Source organism: Camelus ferus, chromosome 8 (assembly GCF_009834535.1).
Source record: "Camelus ferus isolate YT-003-E chromosome 8, BCGSAC_Cfer_1.0, whole genome shotgun sequence".
Classification (NCBI taxonomy): domain Eukaryota; kingdom Metazoa; phylum Chordata; class Mammalia; order Artiodactyla; family Camelidae; genus Camelus; species Camelus ferus.
In genome coordinates, this window is record NC_045703.1 from 72,330,519 (window position 1) to 72,354,092 (window position 23,574).

General features: G+C 50.0%; 1 protein-coding gene across 1 annotated transcript in view; it reads right to left on the reverse strand.

The window, feature by feature from the left end:
- Nucleotides 1-23,574, reverse strand: part of RPS6KA2 (ribosomal protein S6 kinase A2) — a 318,148-nt gene that overhangs the window by 256,951 nt on the left and 37,623 nt on the right. Inside the window, 1 exon segment of the mRNA XM_032485337.1 lies at nt 4,788-4,838. Coding sequence (XP_032341228.1) covers nt 4,788-4,838 — 51 coding nt within the window.

A 23,574-nucleotide genomic window follows, 5' to 3' on the forward strand; every position in this document is an offset into this window, starting at 1 on the left:
ATTGCCCAGAACGGAGACTCCCTGGTGCAGCCATGGGTCACAGGGAAGGTGAGGTCTGCTCTGTCTCTCCTGGGAAAAGGAAACTGGCCCAGATTAACACAAATCCCAGGAAACGATTCAGCCAAAAAATGTCATCTTTCCCACACCACACATTTGCCCAAATCATCTGAAACAGGACATTCACTGACAATTCCTGTTCCTTGTCATCACCTGGTGACAGCGTGCATGGGTGCTGAGTGAGAACAGGGCAGGAGGAACGGAAGCCAAGGCTCTGAGCCATCCCTACCTAAAATCATCAGGCTTTCTGGAACAGTACTTTGAGTTATCTTAACTGCAATTCAATTCAAACTTCCACAGGAATTAGAAGTCCTTTGGAAAATGCATAAACAAAAAGATAGGGTCTTTGGTCCCTGGCTAAGTCAGAGTCATGGTCACGCTACATCTAGTGATTTTGCAATAGAAACCTTTCACTTTTGATGGCATTTAATTGCAGGTATATGTAAGTTTCTGAACTGAATGTTGTCGTGGTGACCATGGCAAGACATTGCCTTTTATTTTATGCCATGGAAAACTGTCATGACAGTCTTGTCTTACTCATCTTCCAAATACATTTTTCAAAGAAATTATTTTGGGAAACCGCCATCGCTGTTTATTGGCCCCTGCGTTAAAGGAACTATTGTCAGACTGAGCATTGGGCCTCCAGCCGCAGAACCAAAATGCTGGCACAATTAAGCCCAGGAAGTAAACCAGCACAACAGAAAGCGCCCACTTCCTGTTTCCATCAGGCACCATACTGTCAACTTTGAAGCATGAGGATGCGTCTTCCTCTGTAAACCTAGGGTTCCATTTCTCTGGACCCCCAAGGAACCAGACAGGCCATCTCAGAACACCGCAACGTGTTCACCATGTCTGTCCTCCTCCCAGGCTGAGAAAGCAGGCAGGGTGGTTAGGGGGGGACCACACGGCCGAGTCCTTGCCTCTGGGAGATGGGTTAAAGGGGCACAGGTTAGCCCCCGACCCCCGCCTTGTGATTACAACAAAGAGCCCGGGATGCTGGGGCTGCCAGACGGAAGCCTCCGGGCCCCCGCGGACAGCTGCCAAGGGCAGCCCCGGCTTGGTGACCTTGTGAAAAAGACGTGAGCCCCGTTATCAGAAGGCTCCGGTACTTGGTGCTTATCAGTCAGCACAAAACAATAGTCTATTCCATCTGGACCAAGACAAGAGCAGGAACCTTGCAGATGACCACTTGGGAAGGAAAATGAGCTCCGAAGAGGCCATGCAGCAGGGCGGCAGGAGAGTTAGGGCTCCCACGCCGCCCTCTCCAACGCCCTCACTCCCCCTGCTGCCATCTTGGCCCCCACACGTACGGAAGGTCCTTCTGGGTCACGTCCCACGCTGGCTACTCCCTTAGCGCTCTTCAGGGGCAACAGGTGTGTGTGTGTGTGTGTGTGCGTGTGTGTGTGAGACAGTGGGGCAGACACGTCCTAAGTGCCCCAGCAGAGCTCTCCTGGTACCCAGCATGCAGTATGCTTAAAGACATTTTTTTTTTAATGAAGGAAGCATCCTCAAGGAAGCTGCCTCTTCTTCCTCTTCCCACGTGAGAGCTGGACTCAGTGGCCCAGGCCTCTAGCACACACCGGGGCTGCAAACCAGTGCCCAGTGCTCCATCTAGCCCAGTCCCTGAGGAACTCACTCGGCCTCGAGTAAATATCCCAGCATCTTCCAAGTCGCCGGTGCGTCACCGACTGCACAGAGAAAACGCAGTTCCTTGCCATCCCTTCCACTCCCACAAAACTGCTCCATTTCTGCCCTGGCTTCCAGGTGCAAACCGAAAACCGGAACAACTGTGACCCCTCAGTGTTCCCCAGAGAACAGTGGTCCCCACCCTGCGGGTACAGAGACCACTGCAAACTGCTGGTGGACACGCGGTATCCCAGTCTCCTTCCACAGGCCGAACAGGTGCTGCTTCAGATGCACACGTGGCACTTCTGCACATGTGAACAGCGCGGAGAGGGACACATTCACCTCACCCAGAGGCATCGAAGGACTCACATGGCTTTCCTCAGCACGTGGACGACAAAAATACAACCACCGTGATGTGGGGGTCTGATTTATTATTGTTATTAATAAATCATGTGTATTAACATGATTAATATCATATTAACCTCATATAAAAATAACTTATAAGTCCTGGGAGCAATAGCCGAATCGTAGAAGGAACCTGACTTCTTTCCTCACAGTGTCTGATTTCCAGGCTTAGCTGAGCCCTGTCTGATGTCTTTGCCTTAGCATGGAAAAAGTAAGGCTGGGGATAATTTGAAATTCTTTTTGAGTCATCAAGGAGGACATACGAGGCGAACGTAAAACCGTTATTTGCTTCCACAAAAGAAATCACTGGAGAAAATCATCTTTGATTTTGGCAAATGTCCACATTCAGGTTCCGTGACATTCCTGGTGAAATATCATTATATTTCCTATTAAAGCTGTAAGTTCCTCCTGCTTCTGCGCCAGCATCTAAATCTGTGTTTGGATTTTAAACAGGAGACCCTATACTCCTCTCACTTGGCGGAACATCTGTTTAACACAAAGGTTTGCAGAGTCTTATTAAAGCTGCACGTGGAAAGAGAGACGGAGAGAACAGCACAGGGAAGGGGAAGCTCTTAATTTTTAGCTCACTGCTGACTTACGGCCTCTTCTGTACTTCAGAGTGCCCCCGGGGGGTGCTGTCTGAGGTCTGATTTGTGGTTTTTATCCTGAATATAAGAAGGGACTCCTGCCCATCATATTCAAGGTGGATCTGGAAACTTGGCCAAGCACTTTAACCCGCTCAGGGGCTCAGAGCCCTGCAGGAGCCCAGGCCGCCACGGGGCTCTGGGGAGCCTCGACCTGGGATGTGACCCGGGCCTGAGAGCACCACCGCTCTGCTTGGAAAGCTCCCACCCCGACCGCGGCTCTTACCGGTAGCACCGCGTTGGCCTGGCCAGTGAGCTCCGAGGGGACGGTTCACACAGGCCCCCACAGCTCTATCTCCCCCGCCCGGTCCCCAGTCAGTCACCCGCCAGCCTCATTCTTGATTTACTTGCCTGAGTTCATTGCATTGACCAAGAAAAGAGAAACGTGCTCAGGACTGACACTTCACTCCTGCCGGGTGTGGCCAGTCTAACCGTGGCTGTGATGAGACTAGGTCTTCCCAGCAGACACACGTTCCTCGCGCGACAGCACAGAGCCAAGTGAAGTGTCGCTGAGGCTCGCCAGCCGGGGCTTGGTTATTTTCTGAATGGGTCATAAACTGGACTGAGAAAAGCTTATGAGGAAAGTGGGAAACCCACCACGACATACCTCGTTTTCTGAGTTTACTGAAGTAAGGGTGCAGTTTAAAGCAGTGTTCAGACACTTGTCCAGTCGCTTAGCTGATTAGAGCTGCTTTGAGATTTTGTATAGCCGTAAGTCAGTGACCATTAATTTTTAAATCTACTGACACAATTTTTATGTCTAATTAGGAAATCGAATCATATAAGATGACGGTATTGAGAACCTTTTCCTCAACCGAATTCTTCGTGTTGGGCTGTTAATAAAACTACAGTCAGATGCAGACGGGAAAACGCAAGTATGTGTAAGTAAGACACTGATGTCCAGTGATAGGCGCTGTTTGCACGAATGTCCCCAGCCCAACGCAAGATCAGCCACTCTCGGCCAGGGCTTCCTTCGCTCCAGGACCGCAGGTGGCTGGAACCAGCTGGGCCTCCACACAGCCCCTGGGGACCCCTTGACCCCCAGTGAGTCACTGATAAGCCATCGCTCCTCAGAGCAGCTCCCTCCCTGCACAGGGCACAGGTGGCCCGCCACCTCGGCAAGGCCAGCAGAGCAGGGCTGGTAGAAAGATGCCAAATATGCCGAAAATCAGGAGTGCTTCTGCCTACTACAAGCGGAGCGTAATTTGCTGGATGCAGTCACGTCAATTAGATAAGCCCGATCACACTCTCGGCTTCCTGGGACCTGCTTGGCACCTACAGGGAGCAGGCCCATCGCACCTGCCAGGCCCGTGGGGGACACTGCAACCTCAACCGTGACAGGTGCCCCGGCTTCCCTGGCACACGCAGCATCATCACTGGCCGGGACGCCGGGAGCTGGAGGAAACCAAACACCCACAAAACCGCCTGGTAAAATTCCTATTTATAACGAGAGCATTCGCATCAGACAGATGCTTGAAATACTACGAGCACTGAAATTGAAATATTACGTGTCTAAAATGACTCACTTTAAGCCCAATTCCTAGAACAGCTTCCCACAAGCCAGGCCAGCGCCTGCCCACCAACGCCCCAGGCAGCCAGCACCACCGGCCCGACATCCCAGCCTGGTCGTGCTCTGATGTCTGTCTGCTGTTTGTAATCCCTGTTTAATGTGAAGGCACGTAATCAAGTTTTAAAAGGAAAGTTGCACCAAAAAAATCACTTATATCATATCCTCAGTGGTCCACAGATTCAGAATAAAACCCTGCCCCTTCGTGGGAAGCAGGGTGACACCCTCGGCTGGGCGCGCAAGGCGGACCCCTGCCGTGAGAAGACGTTATTGCACAACTCAGGGCATTTCTGCAATTCACACAGAACGCCAAATAACTTAAATTCTACTGTGCAGGCTGCAGTCTCCTGAGAGCACCCACAGCTGCCCTGCTGCACTGGGCAGCGTGAAACAACCGAGGAGACTGAAAAAAGAGCTCACGTTCCACATTTTAAAAAAACGTAACTGAAGTTCACAAGGAGACAAAGATGCCAGCGCAAGCTACTCACCTCTCCTGCCGCAGCTGACTTGGTCTCAGGCTGAGCCGTCTCATACTTGCCCTGAAGAAGCAGAAAGTGAAGAAAATTCCTTTAAGTCACAGGACGTCAGGGGTCAGTGAGCAACCTCACAGGGGAGGACACTTACACCAGCACTCACCAAGCCAGGGAGTTTTTTGTTCCTAAACATTAATCTCCACATGATCTTCAATAGTTTGAGGACTTCCACTGGCTTTCAGGAAGCCGTTCAGTAAACACCCAAAGAAGGGAACTTGCAAACTTTTGTGCAACTTTTTACAATTCAGCCAAAGGAAGTGATGATCACCAGCCCCAAAACGCAACCAGAAAAAAAAAAAAAACAGTCACTGGTTTAATCTCCAGACGCACAGCATCTAACCAGTGGTTATCACTAAGGGGACGGGGCCAACGTCTTAAGGTGACTGCTAGGCCCTCCATCCTGCAGAGATGTTCATCCCAGCTCTGGGACAGAAGACGTTCCACCTATAAACAGGCAGACGTATGCCTACTTAAACTTCAGTCCTGTTCAGTCACGGGGTCCAACCCAGAACACACACACCCGAGCCTCCCTTCTTCTGCCCTAGTCTCTCTTTGTCTAGAATCAAATTTTGAAATAACCTGAAGATTTTACCTAGCAGTGTGGCTGCAGGATCTTGGGAACAGAAACCATGGCTGTCCCAGTGTCTGCATGCACCACGTTGCGAGGGTGCAGTGTTCATTTTCTGTTTATTGCTCCTCTGTTCTCCGCTCCCAGGCTCAGAGCCACCAAAACACGGGATGAAGAAACTGGCCAAGTTTAAGCTCTTTCGCTCCTTGCTAACAGTTGTGGTTCACAGGCCCAAAGAGGTCCGAACTCCCTCACACAGCCTACGGACAAGCTCCGACCCGACGGGCTGTCGAAAGGGGGCCCCAGGACCCCACTCAGAGACACTTGCTCCGAGGACACTGTGACTTCAGCCTGCCCCTGCACCTCCGCTGTCTCCCGACGCGGCTGACAAGGGACAGTTACCAGCAAAGTCTTTCCCTTGTTTAATCAGAAGCACGTGGGAGTTTTAGACACTCCCAGATACAGTGGATCAACACACCGGGGGACAGAGTCCTGGCCTCTCGGTGCCTGTGAGGCATCCCAGGTGAGGCTCAGTGCAGCCAAGGCTGAGAACTCTGCTCTCCTGACCCTTCGTCCTTGTTTTCTGTCCCCAAGCTGGACGGTAGTAAGTGACAGGAACACACTCCTGCTACACGATTTACTGTTTGTTTTTGCAGATTGTACACCGGCTTGCCCTGCACCGGGCGTGTACGGTGAACACCCGTGGTCCTTCTACCTGTCGGGGCTCCACCCTCCTTTCTGTAGGGTACTGAATTCCACATGGTCCCGATGACTGACCCCACCACGGTCACCCACCACAGGCAGGGGCGTGACTCGGGCCCCATCATTCCGTGGGCGCGGTGCCTGCTCAGAGACGGGCGTGAAACCCACAACAGGGGAGGCCGGCCCAGCTCAGAGCCCCCACCCTCTCGGCACCCACGGCCACTCTGCACACGCGGAGTCTGGACGCTGGGCTCGTTTACCTAGGAAATGTGCCCACCTGAGGATGGAGCCACAGATGGGGTCCTACTGACAGTTTCAGGACTTTGGAGTCAAACCTACCAGCAGCCATCTCGTTTCAATGACAGGAGCAGATAAATTGCCTCTATCGCCGATTTGACTTGGTTTCTGCCACTTGAAAAACAGAATGAGACCTAATGCCACATAAGTGGTATATTTATAAATAAATGCCCAACAGCAAGAAATGGGGATCCCCAAAGTGCCACAGCACCATGCACTCACCCATGACCTCACTCAACCTGCAACCAACCCCCAACAGCCACCTTCCCATGGGGGGCACCCTGCACGGTGCTCCTGACCCCGGCCACCTGGAAACCCCCTGTACGCACAGGGTAGTCACTGTTTGGGGCTCTCCCTGAAACAAGTTGCTAAATTTTGCATATTCCCCCCTTTAGAATCACGAATCCTCTTTCCTTCTCATTTTCTGGTGCCCCCACTTTGCAGATAAGATTTAGAGAACTGAACGGGGGAATCAGGAATGACAGAAATGAAGCCACGATTCTCCGGTCACTCTGTGGACACACTATCCCGCCAGCCCCACCCCACACCCTCCACCCCCTGGTTGGCACCCAGCCCAGCTCTGGAGCCAAACTCAAACATGGGCGGGTTGGGAGGGGGCAAGGCCACTTCCGACTCCAACAGTGAAGTCCAGATCCTACTACCCCACCCCAGTCCCAGGGGTGGCGGAGAGGACAGGACGCCCTCCAGATCCTGCATTCTCCCTCAGAGCATGTGTGACAGGGACAAGTGGGGAGAGGGGCAGAGAGGCTGAGGGACGGAAAGGATCAAAGGCTTCCCCATGACACCCCCATTTGGGGTTTTCCATTCGGCCAGACAGGAAATCCTGACTCTCAATCAGTCCACTTTTCACTCCCTCCTCTTCCCAGTGCCCATCCTGTTACATATGTACCTGCAACCCCGATCTTGTGAAACACGTCTAACGTGACTTCAGCACCATCACAGCCTGCCCCCCCAGGGGAGAAGCTGGCGTGGAGATGACGTGAGACCCTCCACCCCTTCGTGCAGGCAGACTGAGCCCCAGGTGTATCTCATAAAGAGGGAAATTGTCAGCCTTCTTCGTGGTAAACAAACAGGGGGAAGCAACTGTTTTTGTGTTTTATTGATTTGAAATGAAATATTAGAAATTTTTAGACAAAATTTTTGGAGGAGGAGCTAATTCGGTATTTATTTATTTATTTTACTTATTTATTTAATCGGTACCGGGACTGAACCCAGGACCTTGTGCATGTTACGCATGCCTCTATCACCAAGCTCTACCCTCCCCTCTCTAGACAAATTATCCATGATCATTTTGGGGGAGAAATATGGCTTGAATATTTTCACAAAGCTCTAGAACGCAGTCATGTGCTGGGGGCACGCGTGAGAGGCGTGCGCTGCGCTGTTCACGGGGTTTGGAATTTCTAGTCTGGAGGACAAAGCTTTATTTGATCCTCATGGGTCTTTTCATAGTGGCCTTTAAGTATATAAAGCTGACAATCCAATTTTGTAACGCAAGAAGGGTCTGGCTCGCTCCCGGAGTCCCTGTTTACTGGAAGACTAAGTGCACCGTCCTCAAAAAGCCGCATTTCGACAGGTAAGCAGTTGACAGGATGAATATACTGTTATTTCCTAAATGAAGTTAGTACTGGGGATTGATCCTAGGAGAGCGTGATCCTTCCGGCCTTGGTTTGGTCGGAAGGTTGCTCGTGTCTTAGGTTAACAAACGTGCACGGAATTGATGGCTGATGGTCTTGGAGAAACCCGGGCTCACGCTCCTGCCTCGCCCGCCCCAGCCGACACGGCCGGGCCTTCAGGAGATGCGGCGGCAGTGAGGGCGGCAGAGAGATCAGAGTCTGCGTCCAGGCACCAGGCTGGCAAGTCACCTAATCACGGGGCTGGGTTTCCTCATTTGCAAAGTCGGGGGGCGGCACCTGCCGTCTGGGGGAGCTGGGAGGAGCCAGCTGCACCTTTTAGGCACTCAGCATGCAGTGGCCTCTGTCAGTGTTGGCCCTGGTGCTGACGCAGGAAGGTGAAGGTGCCCCAGGTGGAGGAGTAGAGAGGGGCCCCAAGACAGCTCGCCTCCGCTGAGAACACGGACGTCTGGGTCTCGAGGTCCTGCAGGTGCCCCCCTCAGGGGCCTGACTAGGTTTACCTGTCCTTTATTCCAGACTCGGCTCCACCTGCCGGCCTGTGAGGGTGGCACAGCCAAGGACAAACAGCAGAGGGCGCCAGAGACACTTGTACGCAGGACTGAGCCCGCTGGACCAGAAGACCGCGCTCGGCACCGCCTGAATCCTACTCCTGATAAACAGGTCGGCCGGAAGTCAGTTTAAGGGTCTGTCCTTCAGAACCGTTAGAATTACCAGAATAGTTCATTTAAGATGCTGGGTTTATGCAGCCATTCCTCTGCAGTGTTCAGTCTTAATGCCTTTGGATGGTGGTGGTTTTGATGCCCACACCCACCCTGACCCCACACACAGCCCTGCAGCATGGCCAGCTGTTTTAGGGGGGTGTGGGTCTGCGCATCCTGTAGCCCTCACTAAGCCCTCACTTCTCCCTCCCAACCTGCGTGGTCCGCCACGAAGCAGCGGCAGGGGACGCCGCCCAGGGGAAACCTCCAGGCCTGGGCACCTGCTGCAGGAGGGACCTTTGTCCTGAGGGCTCACTGATGGGCTCCCGGGAACACAGCTGCTGCCTGCACACCTGGACCAACTGCAAGGAAGGCGGGGCTTGTCTTCCATGACCTCCCCTTTCAAGACCCTCCTCTGCCCCTGCCCTGGGGACCCAAAGCTCTACAGGTCCGTGGGCTGTGTCCAGGCTCTCACGGACTCCAAAGGGTGGAGAGGTGGGTTATAGCATCAGCCCTCTTCAGCCGTTTGCCGGTTTCTGGTCTGTGACCTGTGTCCTTTCTAGATAACACGAACCCATGGGGGTGTGACTAGTCCCGGGGGCGGCCAAGCCCTGATTGGAACGGGGGGCTCCTCAGGGCAGCTCACGGCCCCTTCCCCTCTGCCCCGGTCCTGGGCCGGGTCTGTGATAAGACAGACAGACAGTGGCTCAGAGGATGTCAACTTCCAGCAAGATACAGACAAAGACACCCGAGAGCTATCTCACTGCGCACTCAGAGAGGGGAGAGCACAACGGAAAGGCGGCCCAGTGAATAATCGAGCTGTCGGGGAAGGAAGTAGGAGCTGAAACCACAGGGGCTGAAAGGGGCACCCGGGCGCTGGGCCGCTGGGGGTGCATTTCAGTCTCCGGAATCTCTGAGTTCAGATCTTTTAAAAAATATTTTCTAAATTGAGGTGAATTTCACATAACATAAGGTTAAGCATTTTAAAGTGAACAATTTAGTGCCATTTAGTGCATTCACAATGTTGCATAACCATCACCATTATCCAGTTCCAAGATATTTTCATTGCTTCAAGAGAAACCTCACCCCCCATGGGAGAGGTGGCCACTCCCCACACCCCTCCTTTCCAAGCCCTGGAACCAGCAGTCTGCGCTTTGTCTCGCTGGAAATTTCACCATCACTGCAATCAGACTGTGAAGCCTCATTTAGAATGGGGTTGGGAGCCCTGAAGGGGGCGCTCGCGCGCGCATACCATTCTTGCAGCCTGCATCACCAGCGAGAAGAAGGAAGATGAGAGTTATCTGGACAAGGGAAGACACTCTTCACACGGGGACTTCACCTCCTGCTTTTAAGAAGAAGGAGGAAGACCCTGCCATGCCCAGCGACAAGGCACTGGCTGCCACTTGCGGCCAGTGAGAAACCGCCCAACCTTGAAGTCTTGTTCTTCTCCAGTGAAATTTGGTTCAAAACAACACTCCCCAGTTTCCTCCTAAAACCTAATACAACCATCTCTTCAGACTTGGCAATGGTTCAGTGCAACCTGTTTGTCTTGAATTGCATTCCTCTGCTATTTCCCAATAAACTCATTCTTGCTTAAATAAAACTGCTCTTTGTTTTGTTTGAGGTTGACAAGACAATCCGTGTATCCGGCTTCTTTCACTCAGAACACTCTTTCTGAGGCTGGTCCACGTGGTAGCAGCTGTCACCACTTCGTTCCTTTGGGTGGCGGAGCACACAGAATGGCAACATCAAGGAGAACATAAAGTAAGTATTTGTTTAGATCAAAACTCATAAAAGATTCAGTAAAAGAAATGCATATAAACAAGTTGGGAAGAATAAAATTGTTATGGCTAACAAATAATACAATTCTCTATCAAATCCAAGAGAATATACCAACAATTTATTAATTCCTACTGGAGAGTCTGAAAAGCTTACTGGATATAAGAGTAACATAAGAAAGTTCATAGAGCTTTTGTATATCAGCTGGAAACAATTTAAAGAGACAGCATTTACAACTGCAAAAAAAGAAGGAAGGGAAAACGGGAAAGAAGAAAAGGAAAGAATAGAGAAGAAAAGGAAAGAATATAAAAGAAAAGGAACAGAAACCTGAAAGGTATAAAAGGATAAATCCACCAAAAACGTGTAAGGATGCTCCAGAAGACGTTAAACTTTACTGAAAGAAATAAAAGGAAGACCAAAGGAAGGATAAAGATCACATTCAAGAATGGAAATCTTGATATGATTAAACAATGCCAATTTTCAGAAAATCAAGCCATAAATTTAATGTAATAACACTCCTAAAAAATTAAATCATGAAAAGCAGGATATTTTTCTCCTAGAATTCAAATCAAAGAGTGAAGTTTGAACGCAGACTTAGTAAACAATCTACGGTTACCAGGGACAGAGAGTGGGAGGGGATAAATTGGGAGTTTGAGATTTACAAATGTTAGCCACGATGTATAAAAATAGATTTAAAAAGAGTGAAGTTTGAAGGATAGCCAACACTATTTTGAAGAAGAGCGCAGAGGAGACACACACCGACCAGACAGACCCCGGCACTTGCTCTGAGGTTAGAGCGACTACGTGTGCAAGGAGTGAAACAGCCTGGACGCGCCCCGCCCGGGGCGAGGGCCTGAAGGGCAGTGGGGAGGGACGGTCTCTTCAGTGAACAGCACCAGCCGACTGGCCCTCTCATCCCATGCAAGGCAATTCAAGACCAAAATGGAAAAAAGTCAAACCTCATAACTTTTAAAAGGACATTCAGGAAACCGTCCTCACTTGAACCAGAACCGTGCAATTCCAAGACACCAAAACCGGCCGAAAGGGAGCCTGGACGTGACCAGGCGGCAGCAGAGGAGCACCACCCGGCAGGAAGGACCCCTACTTCCCATTCCAGCCACTCGCCAGACCAAACGTGCACCCTTGTTCCCCAGGCTCCTCTGAGCTGTTCAGATCTCCCCTTCCCCACGTATAGCAGGGAATCCTCACAGGTGGAGGTCCTCCTGGCCCCCGGCACCCAGCAGAGCACCCCAAGTTCCCGGAGCTCAGCGTCCACCGAGACTGAAGGCTGAGATGCCCCACATGCAAACCCAGCACGCATCGGGGGACCAAGTGACCCCACGGGAAACCAGGGAGGGTTTCCCACCAGAACTGGTGCTTGAGCCTGACGGCCTGGCAGACTAGAGCAAGGCAGAGGTCCCGGCAGAGGGAAGAGAGCAGAACACAACAGGGGGACACGGGCTGGGGGCGGCCTCGTGGACTAGAAATCAAGGAAGACGTAGGATGTGGGAACAGCATCTGAGGACCCACTTGGAACCCAGGGGTTGGTGTAGATTGTATTTTAAGCCGAAGACATTTAAGATTCAACAGATGCAGAAAAAAAGGCTTCTCTGAACTTCCCTTATCTGACTAACAGCAGAAAGTTCTGAGAAATCAGGACAGCTTCCCTCTTCAGGGCGTCTCCATTCCCAGGGGTGAAACGAAGACAAATCCCCCAGAAGCCCCCTTCTGGGGAGCTTATGGCCCTGAGGAAGATGGAAAACCACTCACACCTTTACAGACAAATATCACAAGCTTTCTCCCCAAAACCTATGTATCCTCCCTGAACAAACCTATTTATTCTTCCCATTGGAGCCTTTTCTTGCTTCTCCCTTTCCTCTGCTAAGCTAGATATCGAGGCCTCAAATTCTAACTACCCCTTAGAAATACTCATCCCTGATCACTCCCATACATGTGCTTGTTGCATTTGTAAGTAAAGTCTTTCTTTTCTCTTGCCAATCTGTCGTCTGTCAGTTTAATTCACAGTCCCCCAGCACTACACATAAGAGGATAGAGGAAAGTTCTCTCTCCTGTACATAGCATTCCACTCCCCAGGGCAGCACTGAGAGCAGTTTGAACAGGGTGGGTCTTCAGCTCAGACTAACCAGTCATAGCACAGGTGAGCTGGTCTGAACAAAACTGAGAATGAAGGCAGAAATAACCCATCAGTGGGGAAAAATTAGTTTCTCTGACGACAGGTTCTGGCGCAGGCACAGTCCGAGCCCCCGGGGCACATCTGTGTATTATGGAGGATGACACGGCAGGGTAGAGCTCACAGAACAACCTCCCCATCGAGAAGGCTACTTGAGCTGAGTGGAGATCAACCCACTGGCTAAATGGCACTGCAAGTGGTTTGTGCATTTCCACCCGCCACGCGGTCTCTGCCTCTGCCGCGTGGTAATTCACACCGTCGGACGTGACGTGCGCCGGCCGGGCTCTTCAAAGCACCACTTCACTGGCCTGGTGGGGCCGACTGTCGTCTACACTGCACAGACACCTCGGAACGGGTGTGAGCCCCACACTACTAAACGGAGACGACTCTGGTATGAGTACTTAGTCCCCACAGCAGCTTATGGAGCAAAACTCTGGAATCCTGGTGCCAAAAGAGGGCAGCACTGAGCTTCCCGAATAAGCTCAAGAGTGATGCAGAAGGTCACCTGCCAGGCGCTCCTGGAGGCTGTGGGCAGACCCAACTGTACAGCCGCCCAGCCCCGGGGCGAGACGCCACCTCAGTGGTCCTCAGACCCCGTAAGCGCCCGTGCAAAGACCTTCTTGGGGGGGTCGCGGCACAAATACTTTTAAAACAACTGTTTATCACTTCCAAATCCTCAGCTCTTTTCTGAAATTGAGGTAAGGTCTCCACCTGCCCCTTCAGAGTCTCTGCTTCCCCTTTCAAAAGAAAGGCACGCCTCTCCCCGCCCGAAACCTTCCTCCGCTGCATCTTTCTGGGGGACGGGAGCTTCCCCAGCGCCAGGCAGGGATCCCGTTTGAGTCACGGGTGGCTCACTGTCCTCGGACGGCCAGGGGACCAACTCAGCTCTTCGCTTTCAACAAATCTGAAAGAGGATTTATTCACTTTCAACTGATAGAGCTTTAAACATAACCTTTGGTAACGACCCTGAGTTGATTTCTGGCATGCAGCTTGGAAGGAGCTCAAAAAATCGTGCCCTTATTGTGACGGATCTTTTCCCATTTCCGTCTTTCATTCCTATTTACGTGACCGCGTTGCCTCAGCTCTTAAGAAAGAAAACTAGACAAAATAGCGGTGCTTGGCCTCTTTGACTGTGGCAGCACTCCAAGGACACCGGAACCTGGGGCCCTGTCCACGCCACTCACATATTCTGAATTTCCAATCATTTCACTTGTTATAGTCAATAATAATCCAGTTTTAAATATTTTATTTTACTCAAGTATAGACCAGTAATAACTATAATAATTCACGAGGAACTCAACCCTCAGAGTCTTGTGGTTGTGGTTACAGAAAACTAAATTTAAAAATTAATTTCAACCTATGAACAGATTTTTTTCTGTAAAAATATAAGGTGATGAATAGAAGACTTTAAGCAAAAGTCCATGTATATCACAACAGGACAATATTCTAGGGGGTAAGTGGGATGGAAATGCAAATTCAAGGAGAAAAAGGAGTCATAAAAAATGTTTGCCCGCTCAGAGAAAGGTGTTCTTATGTATTTTTTTCGGGGGAGATGACGGTGGGTCACCAAATCACCACAGCACTTAGATTGCAGGGGAAACACTTAAGAGTACTGCAACCATTTTATTTTGAAATATCAGTATTTAAATACCAGAAGATATCCCCCTTTGTAACTAATAAAACTTATTAGATGCAAATTTTAAAAGGCGTTTTCTGGGGGCCACCCCCTCACGCCCAGCTAGGAGACCCCTCCGTCCGTCTGGGGAGGTGAGGTTTGCACATGAGCAGCTCCCCAGGATTAGGGGGCCCCCTTGTTTAAAATCACATACTTGCTTTGCTTCCAGCAGTCTGGCAGTCTCTGATGTGACAAACTCATTTAAATCCTGGAAAATAGATCACTGTTTCAATCAGGCCAACTCCTCAGGAGTTCTAGAAAAATATATTTTAAGTCAGTGACTCATCTGAGGCCCAGATGAGAGTGCACTCTGGTGCAAACTCCACCGAGTAGGAGTCCCGGAAAAAGACTTTCAGTGACTCTGACACGTCTGTGGCAGTATCTGCGCTCAGCCCTCCCAGAAGATGGGGCGGAGAGGCAGCCCAGCTCCCGGCAGGTTCCGTGGCAGGGACCCTCTCCACGTCCTGGTCCCCTGCTAAATCGGGAGCCATGTCTGGCTCAGTTTTTTTTTTAAGTATATATTAAAAAAGATTTTAAAAAACAAAGTTCTTCTGTATAGTACAGGGAACTATATTCAATATCTTTGATGATATTGATAATCTTTAATGAAATGATCTTTAATGAAAAAGAATATGAAAACAAATACATGTATATATATGCGTGACTGGGACACTGTGCTGTAGCACCAGAAACCAACACATTGTAACTGCCTGTACTTCAACTTAAAAAAATTAAAAACTAGAAACAAAAAATTAAAAACTAAAAAGGAAGGGGTTGAGGAGGGAAACATAAGCCGTCAGAACGAGCTATCCGCCAAGCCGCACTCGCGTGTATGTGTGTAGTCCACATTCTTTCACTGGGATAATTTCCAAGTCCATTGGCCGTAACTTCATCATCTGTTATCTCGTGAGCGTCCCTGGGAACACATGCCCTCAGTTTGCCCTTAACAACAGAGAACATTTATCATGTAAAATAACTGAAATCAGGATCCCTCACTTCACCTTTTAAAGCAGGAAGAATCCAGAAGGAATAAAACTTCGACTCTACAAAAGGAATTGGAGCAATGCCAAAGCTTTGGCTGTAACAGAAACGAGAGAGAAACTGAGGAAGCCTCGGGGCTTTCACGGGCTGAACTGAACTTCTCTGTGGAAGTCGGAAGACGAGGGAAACTAAACCTCTAAACCACTAAAGCCACTAAAATGGCTTTAGCACTTTTGGAAGTGGCTTTGGGAAGTGCTGTCACCGGCTTTGTGATAATTTGACTGCGTATCTTTTAAGGACACGTACTGTGTGACTTTTAAAGAAACTTAAGGCATTTAAAAGGATCCGATATGCTAGGCTTGTGAGCAGCACAGCTGATAAAGTTACTGATCCAAAGGTAAAACGTAGAGCATCCCCAGAGAAAAGAGACAGGAGATAGCGGGGGGGGGGGGGGGCGGGCAGTAAAGGGAAGAGGAAGGTTTATATGATTTTTAACAAATCTAATTTCATCCTTCTTATTTTTAACTTTCAAATGCTATAGATTTCTTATATTTAAAACGTTTCATATACAAATACACACAATTTTAAATCAGTGAGCATATCTGATTACAAAACAGTTTGTTTTGAGAAGTCTAATTAGTTAACTTACGTTTTATTACCTATTAGTTGTGTGTAAATAGTTTCTAACTGATTAGAGGACAAGGATTAGGAGGAATAACTTTTTTGAGGAGGGGGAGGTAATTAAGGTTATTTATTTCTTTAATTTTTCTTTCTTTTTTTTTTTTTAATGGAGGTGCTGGGGATTGAACCCAGGACCCTGTGCATGCCAAGCACATGCTCTACCACTGAGCTGTACTCTCCCACAGGAATAATGTTTTAAGTCTTAAAGGCGTGAAACGTTAAAACGTGGTGGGGTGGGGGTGTCAATTTCAGCAAATGTTTTTTAAAACCCCCCCAGACATCAGCAAAGACAGCAGAGACGTGAATTACTTCTAGCTAGCTGTAGGGACCCTTTATTTTAACATATTCACTGAAGAAAAAAAAAACTAGAAAAATAGACTATATAATAAAACAAGATTTTAAAGTAAGACCCAGTCTTGGATTTCGGAGGGTGACACCAGGAGATGGAGGCTGTCTGCCTCTGCTGGGAGACGCCGGGTGCCAGGCGCTGAAGCAGACGCATCCAGGTCATCCCTGGGAGGGGAGCACGCCAGGCAGCCCCATTCCCAGATGGAGCAGCTGAGGCGCGGAGTGGGCAGGCGGATCCAGGCGCACCCCGCCCGCCTATGACCCCCCCACACACAATTCCTGGGACTACGTTACATCACAGCAAAGTTTAGCTAGTTGTTGAAAGCTTGTCATTTATTAAGAAACAGAGAAAATTAGACAAGCCACCTAATTAATAAAGACAAAATAATCTACTCACGTATCATCGCGATGTGAAGCTGCTACTGAAGCTACACTGCTTTTAAAGAGGTAGCTCTGTGATCATGTGATAAACAGCAGGCAGCACGTTGATAAAATGATGAAAAGAGACCGAGGGGGACATTTTTAAATCCTACACTGATTTCATGTCACTTCTTTTAACCAATACTCCTTGAACACTGAGCACTACACCTGCCCCTTTGGCTCTAAGGCTTCGTGCAAACTAAAGAAGTCCTTAAAAAAAAGAACGTCTAGAAACAGACACCCAGGGATTACTGTGCAGTTTCACTAAATCACCTCCAAATGGAAAACCAGAAGCATCTGAGAAGTAAAGCTTTCACTGGTGACGTGTACGAGCAGCAAACTGCTTTTTTAATTTAGTTTTATTTTATTTTGTTTGTTTATTGGGGGGGGGTATTTAGGTTTACTTTTTTTTTTTGGACGAGGTACGGGGGGTTGAACCCAGGACCTCACGCATGCTAAGCATGCTCTCTACCATTTGAGCTACACTCCCTGTGACAGATTGCTTGTAAAGCCCACTCAGTGTTACCAGGAGAGGTAAAACGTGCTCACATTTCCAGCATAAATGTAACCAAGGGCGGGAAGTTCACCGTTGCCCATGGCTCTTAAATACCCCATCATGATGCCGAGATGCAGACTCAGGGGTTAAGCAACAGCCCTTCTACCTCAGGTGTGGTCCTGTCTGGTAACAGAAGCCGAGCTGAGCTGAGCCAGGCTGGACATCGCAGCTATGAGCCCGTAAGCCCCCCTCTCCTGGTCAGTCTGGGAGGTGCAGACCCCCACCGGGGTGTCCCTGCCCTTCACCCTGGATCTGGCCAGGCTCAGGAGGTCAGAGAGATGGGACGAGACGCAGGAGAAAAACCCGATGAGAGGGAAAAGCCTCGGGCAAGCAGGTGAGGGTCACACCCCCTCGCTGGGGTGGGTGGCCTCCTGAAACCCCAGCGGGAAGCCCCGGGTCGGGCACTGGACCCCCAGGAGAGTGAGTAGCTGCTACAGGAACAAGCGAAAGAAGGACTGGGCTGAGTCATGAGCCTCAGAATCTGCGTCGTGGCCATCACGGGGCAGGGATTACCCCGACAACCCCGGCACCTAGACCTGAATCACGGGCGGGACCGGGACCACCGGGTCCAGACGCTTGGCTGGTTCATCTGGATTTCAGCAAAACCGCCTCCCACCCTCGGGACCGTCTCAGGATCTGGGACTACGAAACCACAGAGGGGAACTTGGTGCCTCTGCTGCCTGGTTCACGGCCACCATGGAGCGAGAATCTGGGAAGGGCAAGATGTTTTAATTTACATAAGATCTAGAAAATGTCCCTGAGTGTTCCATAGCTGTACTTTGAAGCTATTTTCTAAAATTCACACATGGAAACCCCCCTGGGGATGAGCAAACACGGCTGACAACTGCTTTAAGACGTTCAAGGACAGCGGACGTAATGCTGTGGTAAAACTGCCCTTGAAATTGCTCGTGTTATTTTCAGTCTATCCTTGTGGGACCACGTTGCAAAAATATGAGCCTCTGAAATTTGTCCCTGTGAACCTTCTGTGGGGTTTCTAAAGTCTCTGAGAATTCTGGTTGTTGATTTGATTACGTTTACTGATCTCCATAACTGGTTTTTAAAAGTTAAGCACTACAATGTGAAATAATAAATGTGACTAAGATGTTGTATCAACATAAAAATAAATTAGTTAATAAAGCTGCAGTTAGTGGGGAGGGCACAGCTCAGTGGTAGAGCATGTGCCTAGCATGCACGAGGTCCTGGGTTCAATCCCCAGTGCCTCCTCTAAAAATAAAGAAATCTAATTACCTCCCCCCTCAACAACAACAAAAATTAAATTAATTAATTTGATTTAATTTAATAAAAACTGCAGTTAGCACTAAGGTTTCCATAAAATAAATTATGACTTTCAGGCCCATAAAAATCAAGAACTCCAAGAAAAGTCCAGGCACTACCTAGAGTATTTTATACTTAGCTCTATATAAGAAACTTTCCTTTGTGTGTTTCATCCCGTTTTTGTTATTATCCATTAATTTAAAAATTCTATCAAAGATATAAGCTCTCTGTGCTTCCAGATTCTCCGGAATCTTCCTGTGGCGAGATTCTCTCTTTGAACGTGAGTGACCCGTGCACCTACGCCAATCAGAAGGGGGACGTGGAGCTTCCGCAAACACTTCGGTTAGGGAGTCAGGTAAGTGGGGGCACCGGGAAGACAGGTGCACCGGGGGGAGGAGGGTCTGGAAGATGGTGGTGGGCCCGCCTGCAGCATAAAGGGCCTTTACTTCCCCTAAATGAGCGCCAGCAAGACACCGGTTAGAACCCGACAGCTACAACTGCGCGGTGGCCACAAGGACCTACCAGACACGACCCAGTGCTCCTTGTAACACAATCAGCATTGCGGCTTAGCCCCACCCATGGGTCCTTCTGTGGGCATCATGGGGGAGGACATGTGCACAAAGGGGGCGAGCACGGCTAAGCGCTCCAGGGGCAAGAGCCGTCAACCAGTCAAGAGACCCCCCCCCCAGCGAGGGCGCAGGAGGAGGGGCGGGCAAAGGCCTCGGCCACCGCCCTTGGGTCAGCCCGCCTCCCGCTCCTGGAGGTGCGCCTTCCTTTGCTAACAAGTACTGACTACACAGCGCTCCGTCTCCCGTCTGAATTCTTCTCTTTCGGGTGAGACAAGGACCGATGTTGTCTCCCTGCCCCTTTTGGGGTAACTTTTAGACTTTAATCAAAGGAAACAGACACAGAGAACACACAGAAGGACATAAATACACTGGCAGGTCTACTGCCAAGGCTTCATGCTGACCTTTCCCCTCTGTTCCTGAAACCTCCTCCTCATCATTATTAAAAAGAAATGCACCCTGCCCGCTGCCCCCTCTGCAGCGTGGCCAGTCCACAGTGTAGTCAATTCTTGCGCCCCAGGTGGCCCTGCCCAGCATCGATGGTCTCCTTGGGCCCGCCCACGTCCGCACAACAGAGGGTGGTTAACTGGCCTCAGAATCGCTGGCTCGTCCCAGGGTCACCCCCACTGGTCAGCACCGTTGTCTGATGTGCAGTTACAGCAAAGACAGTGTGGGGCGGGTGCCGGGAAACAGCACTCGGGCCCCTTTCCTGAATTTAAAAACGAGTTTCATTCTATGCTCATGGAAGTGCACATAAATCCTGCCTAGTAATTTCACTTTTTGCTGGCTCCACCAAAGGCTCTTCTTCTGACAGAGATGACCCAGCGCAGTTTCAGGGAAGCTGGGTGGGGGCGGTCTGCCCGCCGGGTCAGGCTGGTCCCCACTGCTGGGGCAGGGCCACCACAAGTCAGCAAGGCCACAAGACCCGTGCTCGTGACCCCAGCCACAAGGAAGAAAAGAAAACTCCAGAGGAGAACTTGGCTAAAATGTGTAGTAACAGATTTTAAACCAGCGTGAAGCCATCGCTTCTGGACACACCCACGGGAAGACAACACTCATCAGATGCGTCAGGTTCCCCAGCACCTGCACGAGACGTGATCTTCCACGAAGAAACACTAATGGGCTCACAGGCAAATTCAGGCGCCTAATGACAGGGAAGTGAGGTTGCCTGAGACAAGTTTACTTCATAAAAACGTCTCTAACCCAGCAAAACCCAACTACAAATACAGTCAAAAGAATGCCTCGTTCACAGTGAATAAAGGTGCACGCCATCTGGGCAGTGACTCAGCAGGGGGTGCACAGGCCCCGCAGGGACTGGGGGTGGTGGCGGGGACTGGGCCCAGGCCCCTAGCTGGGTCATGGGCGGGTTTACTAGATTCCTTCCTCCCAGGATGAGCCACGTCCCCGCCCCCTCTGCAGCCTGCACTTCTCTCCTTTGACCCTTGTTGCTGCCTCTCTGTGTCCAAGTCCTTTCCTTCCATCTCTCTGGGACTCACCCCTCAGCCACAGCCACTCTCCACGTTGCTGGAGGGGCCCTGCCTTCTCAGGCCCCATCTGTCTCGGCACCTGGATCATTCCCTCCCTGAGAGCCTTCTCACTCAGTCTTCAAGACTATCTACTCCTCCACGACCACACCCAATCTTTCTGGAAATGACGCTGGCTCCTCCTTCCACATACACCATAACATGACCTCTCCTTAACACTTTCCTACCTACGTACCCCTCTGGTCCAAGCATTCGTGGCCTCGTGTGATCAGTGCAGAACTGTCCCAGCATGGCAGCCTGGGTGACCCAGTGGGAACACAAGTTGGATATCATGCAAAGCTAGTAGTTTCCATCCACTGAGTTGCAGCGCTGTCCTTGCCGTGGTCCAGAAGCACCCACCACCTCTGTGGCCCCACCCCGGCGTTCTCCCCACACTGGCTCTGCACCTGCCAAGCTGGCCGTCTCATTCTTCTTCACTGTCCCCACATGGTCAGTGCTCTCCTGTCTGCGGAGAACAGAGCGGATGCCAGGGTCATGTCCTTACCACCTGCAGTCCCTATTCAGATGGCACCTTGGCACGGCCTGCCTTCCCTGACCACTGTTAAAACTACATCACTACATTCAGTCTCTTGTAATAGCATGATGGGAAAGAATCTGAAAAGAAATATGTATGTATATGTATAACTGAATTGCTTTGCTGTACACCTGAAACTAATATTGTAAATCAACTACACTTCAATAAAAAATAAAGTTTGTTAAAAGTACATTAGCTCCACAACCAGCTCACAGTTCCCCTCACCCCTTCACAGCACTGGTTACCTCCCGCTGTTGGGGTGGCCACGTTAGGCTGGCCTCAGCCTCCTATTGAGGCGTACAGGACTCACAGCCAGGCTGCCACCCACCGGGGACTCTCTGACCCTTGTCCGTCCCCGCCTCTCCTTCCCAGGTGTCAGACCTGCTGTGCAGTCTCTGCACTCCCTCCCCAGTAGATCTCCTGCATGTCTATCCCTGTCTTGGCATCTGCTCTAATCTCACCTTTAATCAGTGGTTTGGCAAATCGGGATCAACACATAAAGAAAGGTGAAGTCGGATTCCTGGCATCAGCACCTGTGACGATGGAGTTCCAGAAGATCAAAGAACTAAAAGTGGAAAATTGCACTATAAGCTTGTAAAAGATGAATGAGTGTCTATTCTATACAAGAGGAGTATATTTTTGTGACTCCAGAATGGAGAAATATGTTTAAGTGAAAAAATCCTTCAAAGCTCAAACCAGAAGGCAAAAAACAAATATGGATTTGATGAAACCAACTTGACAATTTAGAGCCACTGGAAGACAGAGCTGCCGTGCACCAGACCTATTAGGACGTGAGACCGTTTCTGAAACTAACAAGGGACTAACATCAGGAATAAATAAGGACAGCCTCTGAATCCAAAGAAAAAGACAAGAATTCAAATACACAAATGGATGAAGGACACGAATGGGGGATTCTCAGATGAAAAACCCAAGTGGATGCCAAGCCTATGATGAGGCAGTTAAAACTGTTATTCAACAGAGAGGTGCATATGAGGTGAACAAGATACCACCGCCCACAGCTTGGCGAGTCAGGACGCGGGCAGTGCCGAGGGTCGGTGAGGAGGACTCCACCGCCGCAGGGCTGCAGACTGGCACAGCCTGCGGGGGGCGTTCCTGTTCTCACGCAGGGAATTCCTCTCCATCAGTAACCCATACGGACGTCTTGATACACCTGCAGCTGTAAAATAAGCCAGTCCCTCCTAGTGTGAGATTTGAAAATGCTAGCCACTACATATAAAACCAGATAAGAACCAATTTTCTTCTGTAGAGCACAGGGAACTATATTCATTATCTTGTCATAAACTTTAATGAAAAAGGACATGAAAACTAATATATGTGTGTACATGCATGACTGGGACGTTGTGCTGTGCACCAGAAACTGACGCACTGTAACTGACTGCACTTCAATTAAAAAAACCAGCCCCTCCTAGAGCCCAGGGTGGCCACGCTGTCAAACTGCGGACATCACGAGGACAAACACGTCGCGGGCAGGAGGCACAGTGCAGCCACAACAGTCTTGGCTTGCTCTGTGCACGTCACTGGGCGTGGGGAGCGGGCCCAGGGCTCCTCTTCTTAATTCCTTCCTCCCAGGTCGCCTGCAACGATGACCCTCCCCACCCACTGGGACAGGCAGCTCTGGGCCACCTCACGTGTGGCGCTCCACCGGGGTCAGTGGGCCAGACCCCAGCATCTCTCTTGGGGCGCATCACCCAGTTCTCCTGCTTGCAAGGGCCAAAGAAGGCTCGTGCTGGTGAGGTTGGGAGGCTCACGGTCACAGAACAACCAGCTGCGTCTACAAAATAATTGTTCCTGCTGTAAATGGAGAGAAAGTTATGAGAATTCCCTGATGCCTCAAATTCTGCCTGCATTTAGGTGGTACTGCTGGGGTCCCGGGAGGAGTCTATGTGGAGAAGAGGCCGTCTGTCAATGCCCTCTGGCACTCACACTGGGGACCATTTGCATGAACATCTGACCCCTTAAAAGTACAACACTCTTAGGACGTATTGAGAACATTTACCCTAGAATCAACATTTACTAATTTTAAACTATATTTCACATGTTCAAAACCTCTTTTCAATGCTCTGATCAAAGGAAGGCATCTCCTGACCTTTTAAAATAAATCCCCAACAGCATTGTTGCAAATCTGAGTCCAGCCTGGCTTCTGCTACAGTTTCACAATCAAGGAATGAAAAGTCTTGGTTAATTACCTGTTCTTCTTAATCAAGGTATTATATATGTAGTTCCCAGAACAATAGCTCTCAAAAAGTAAAATCCACTTAACAAGAAAATCGCACT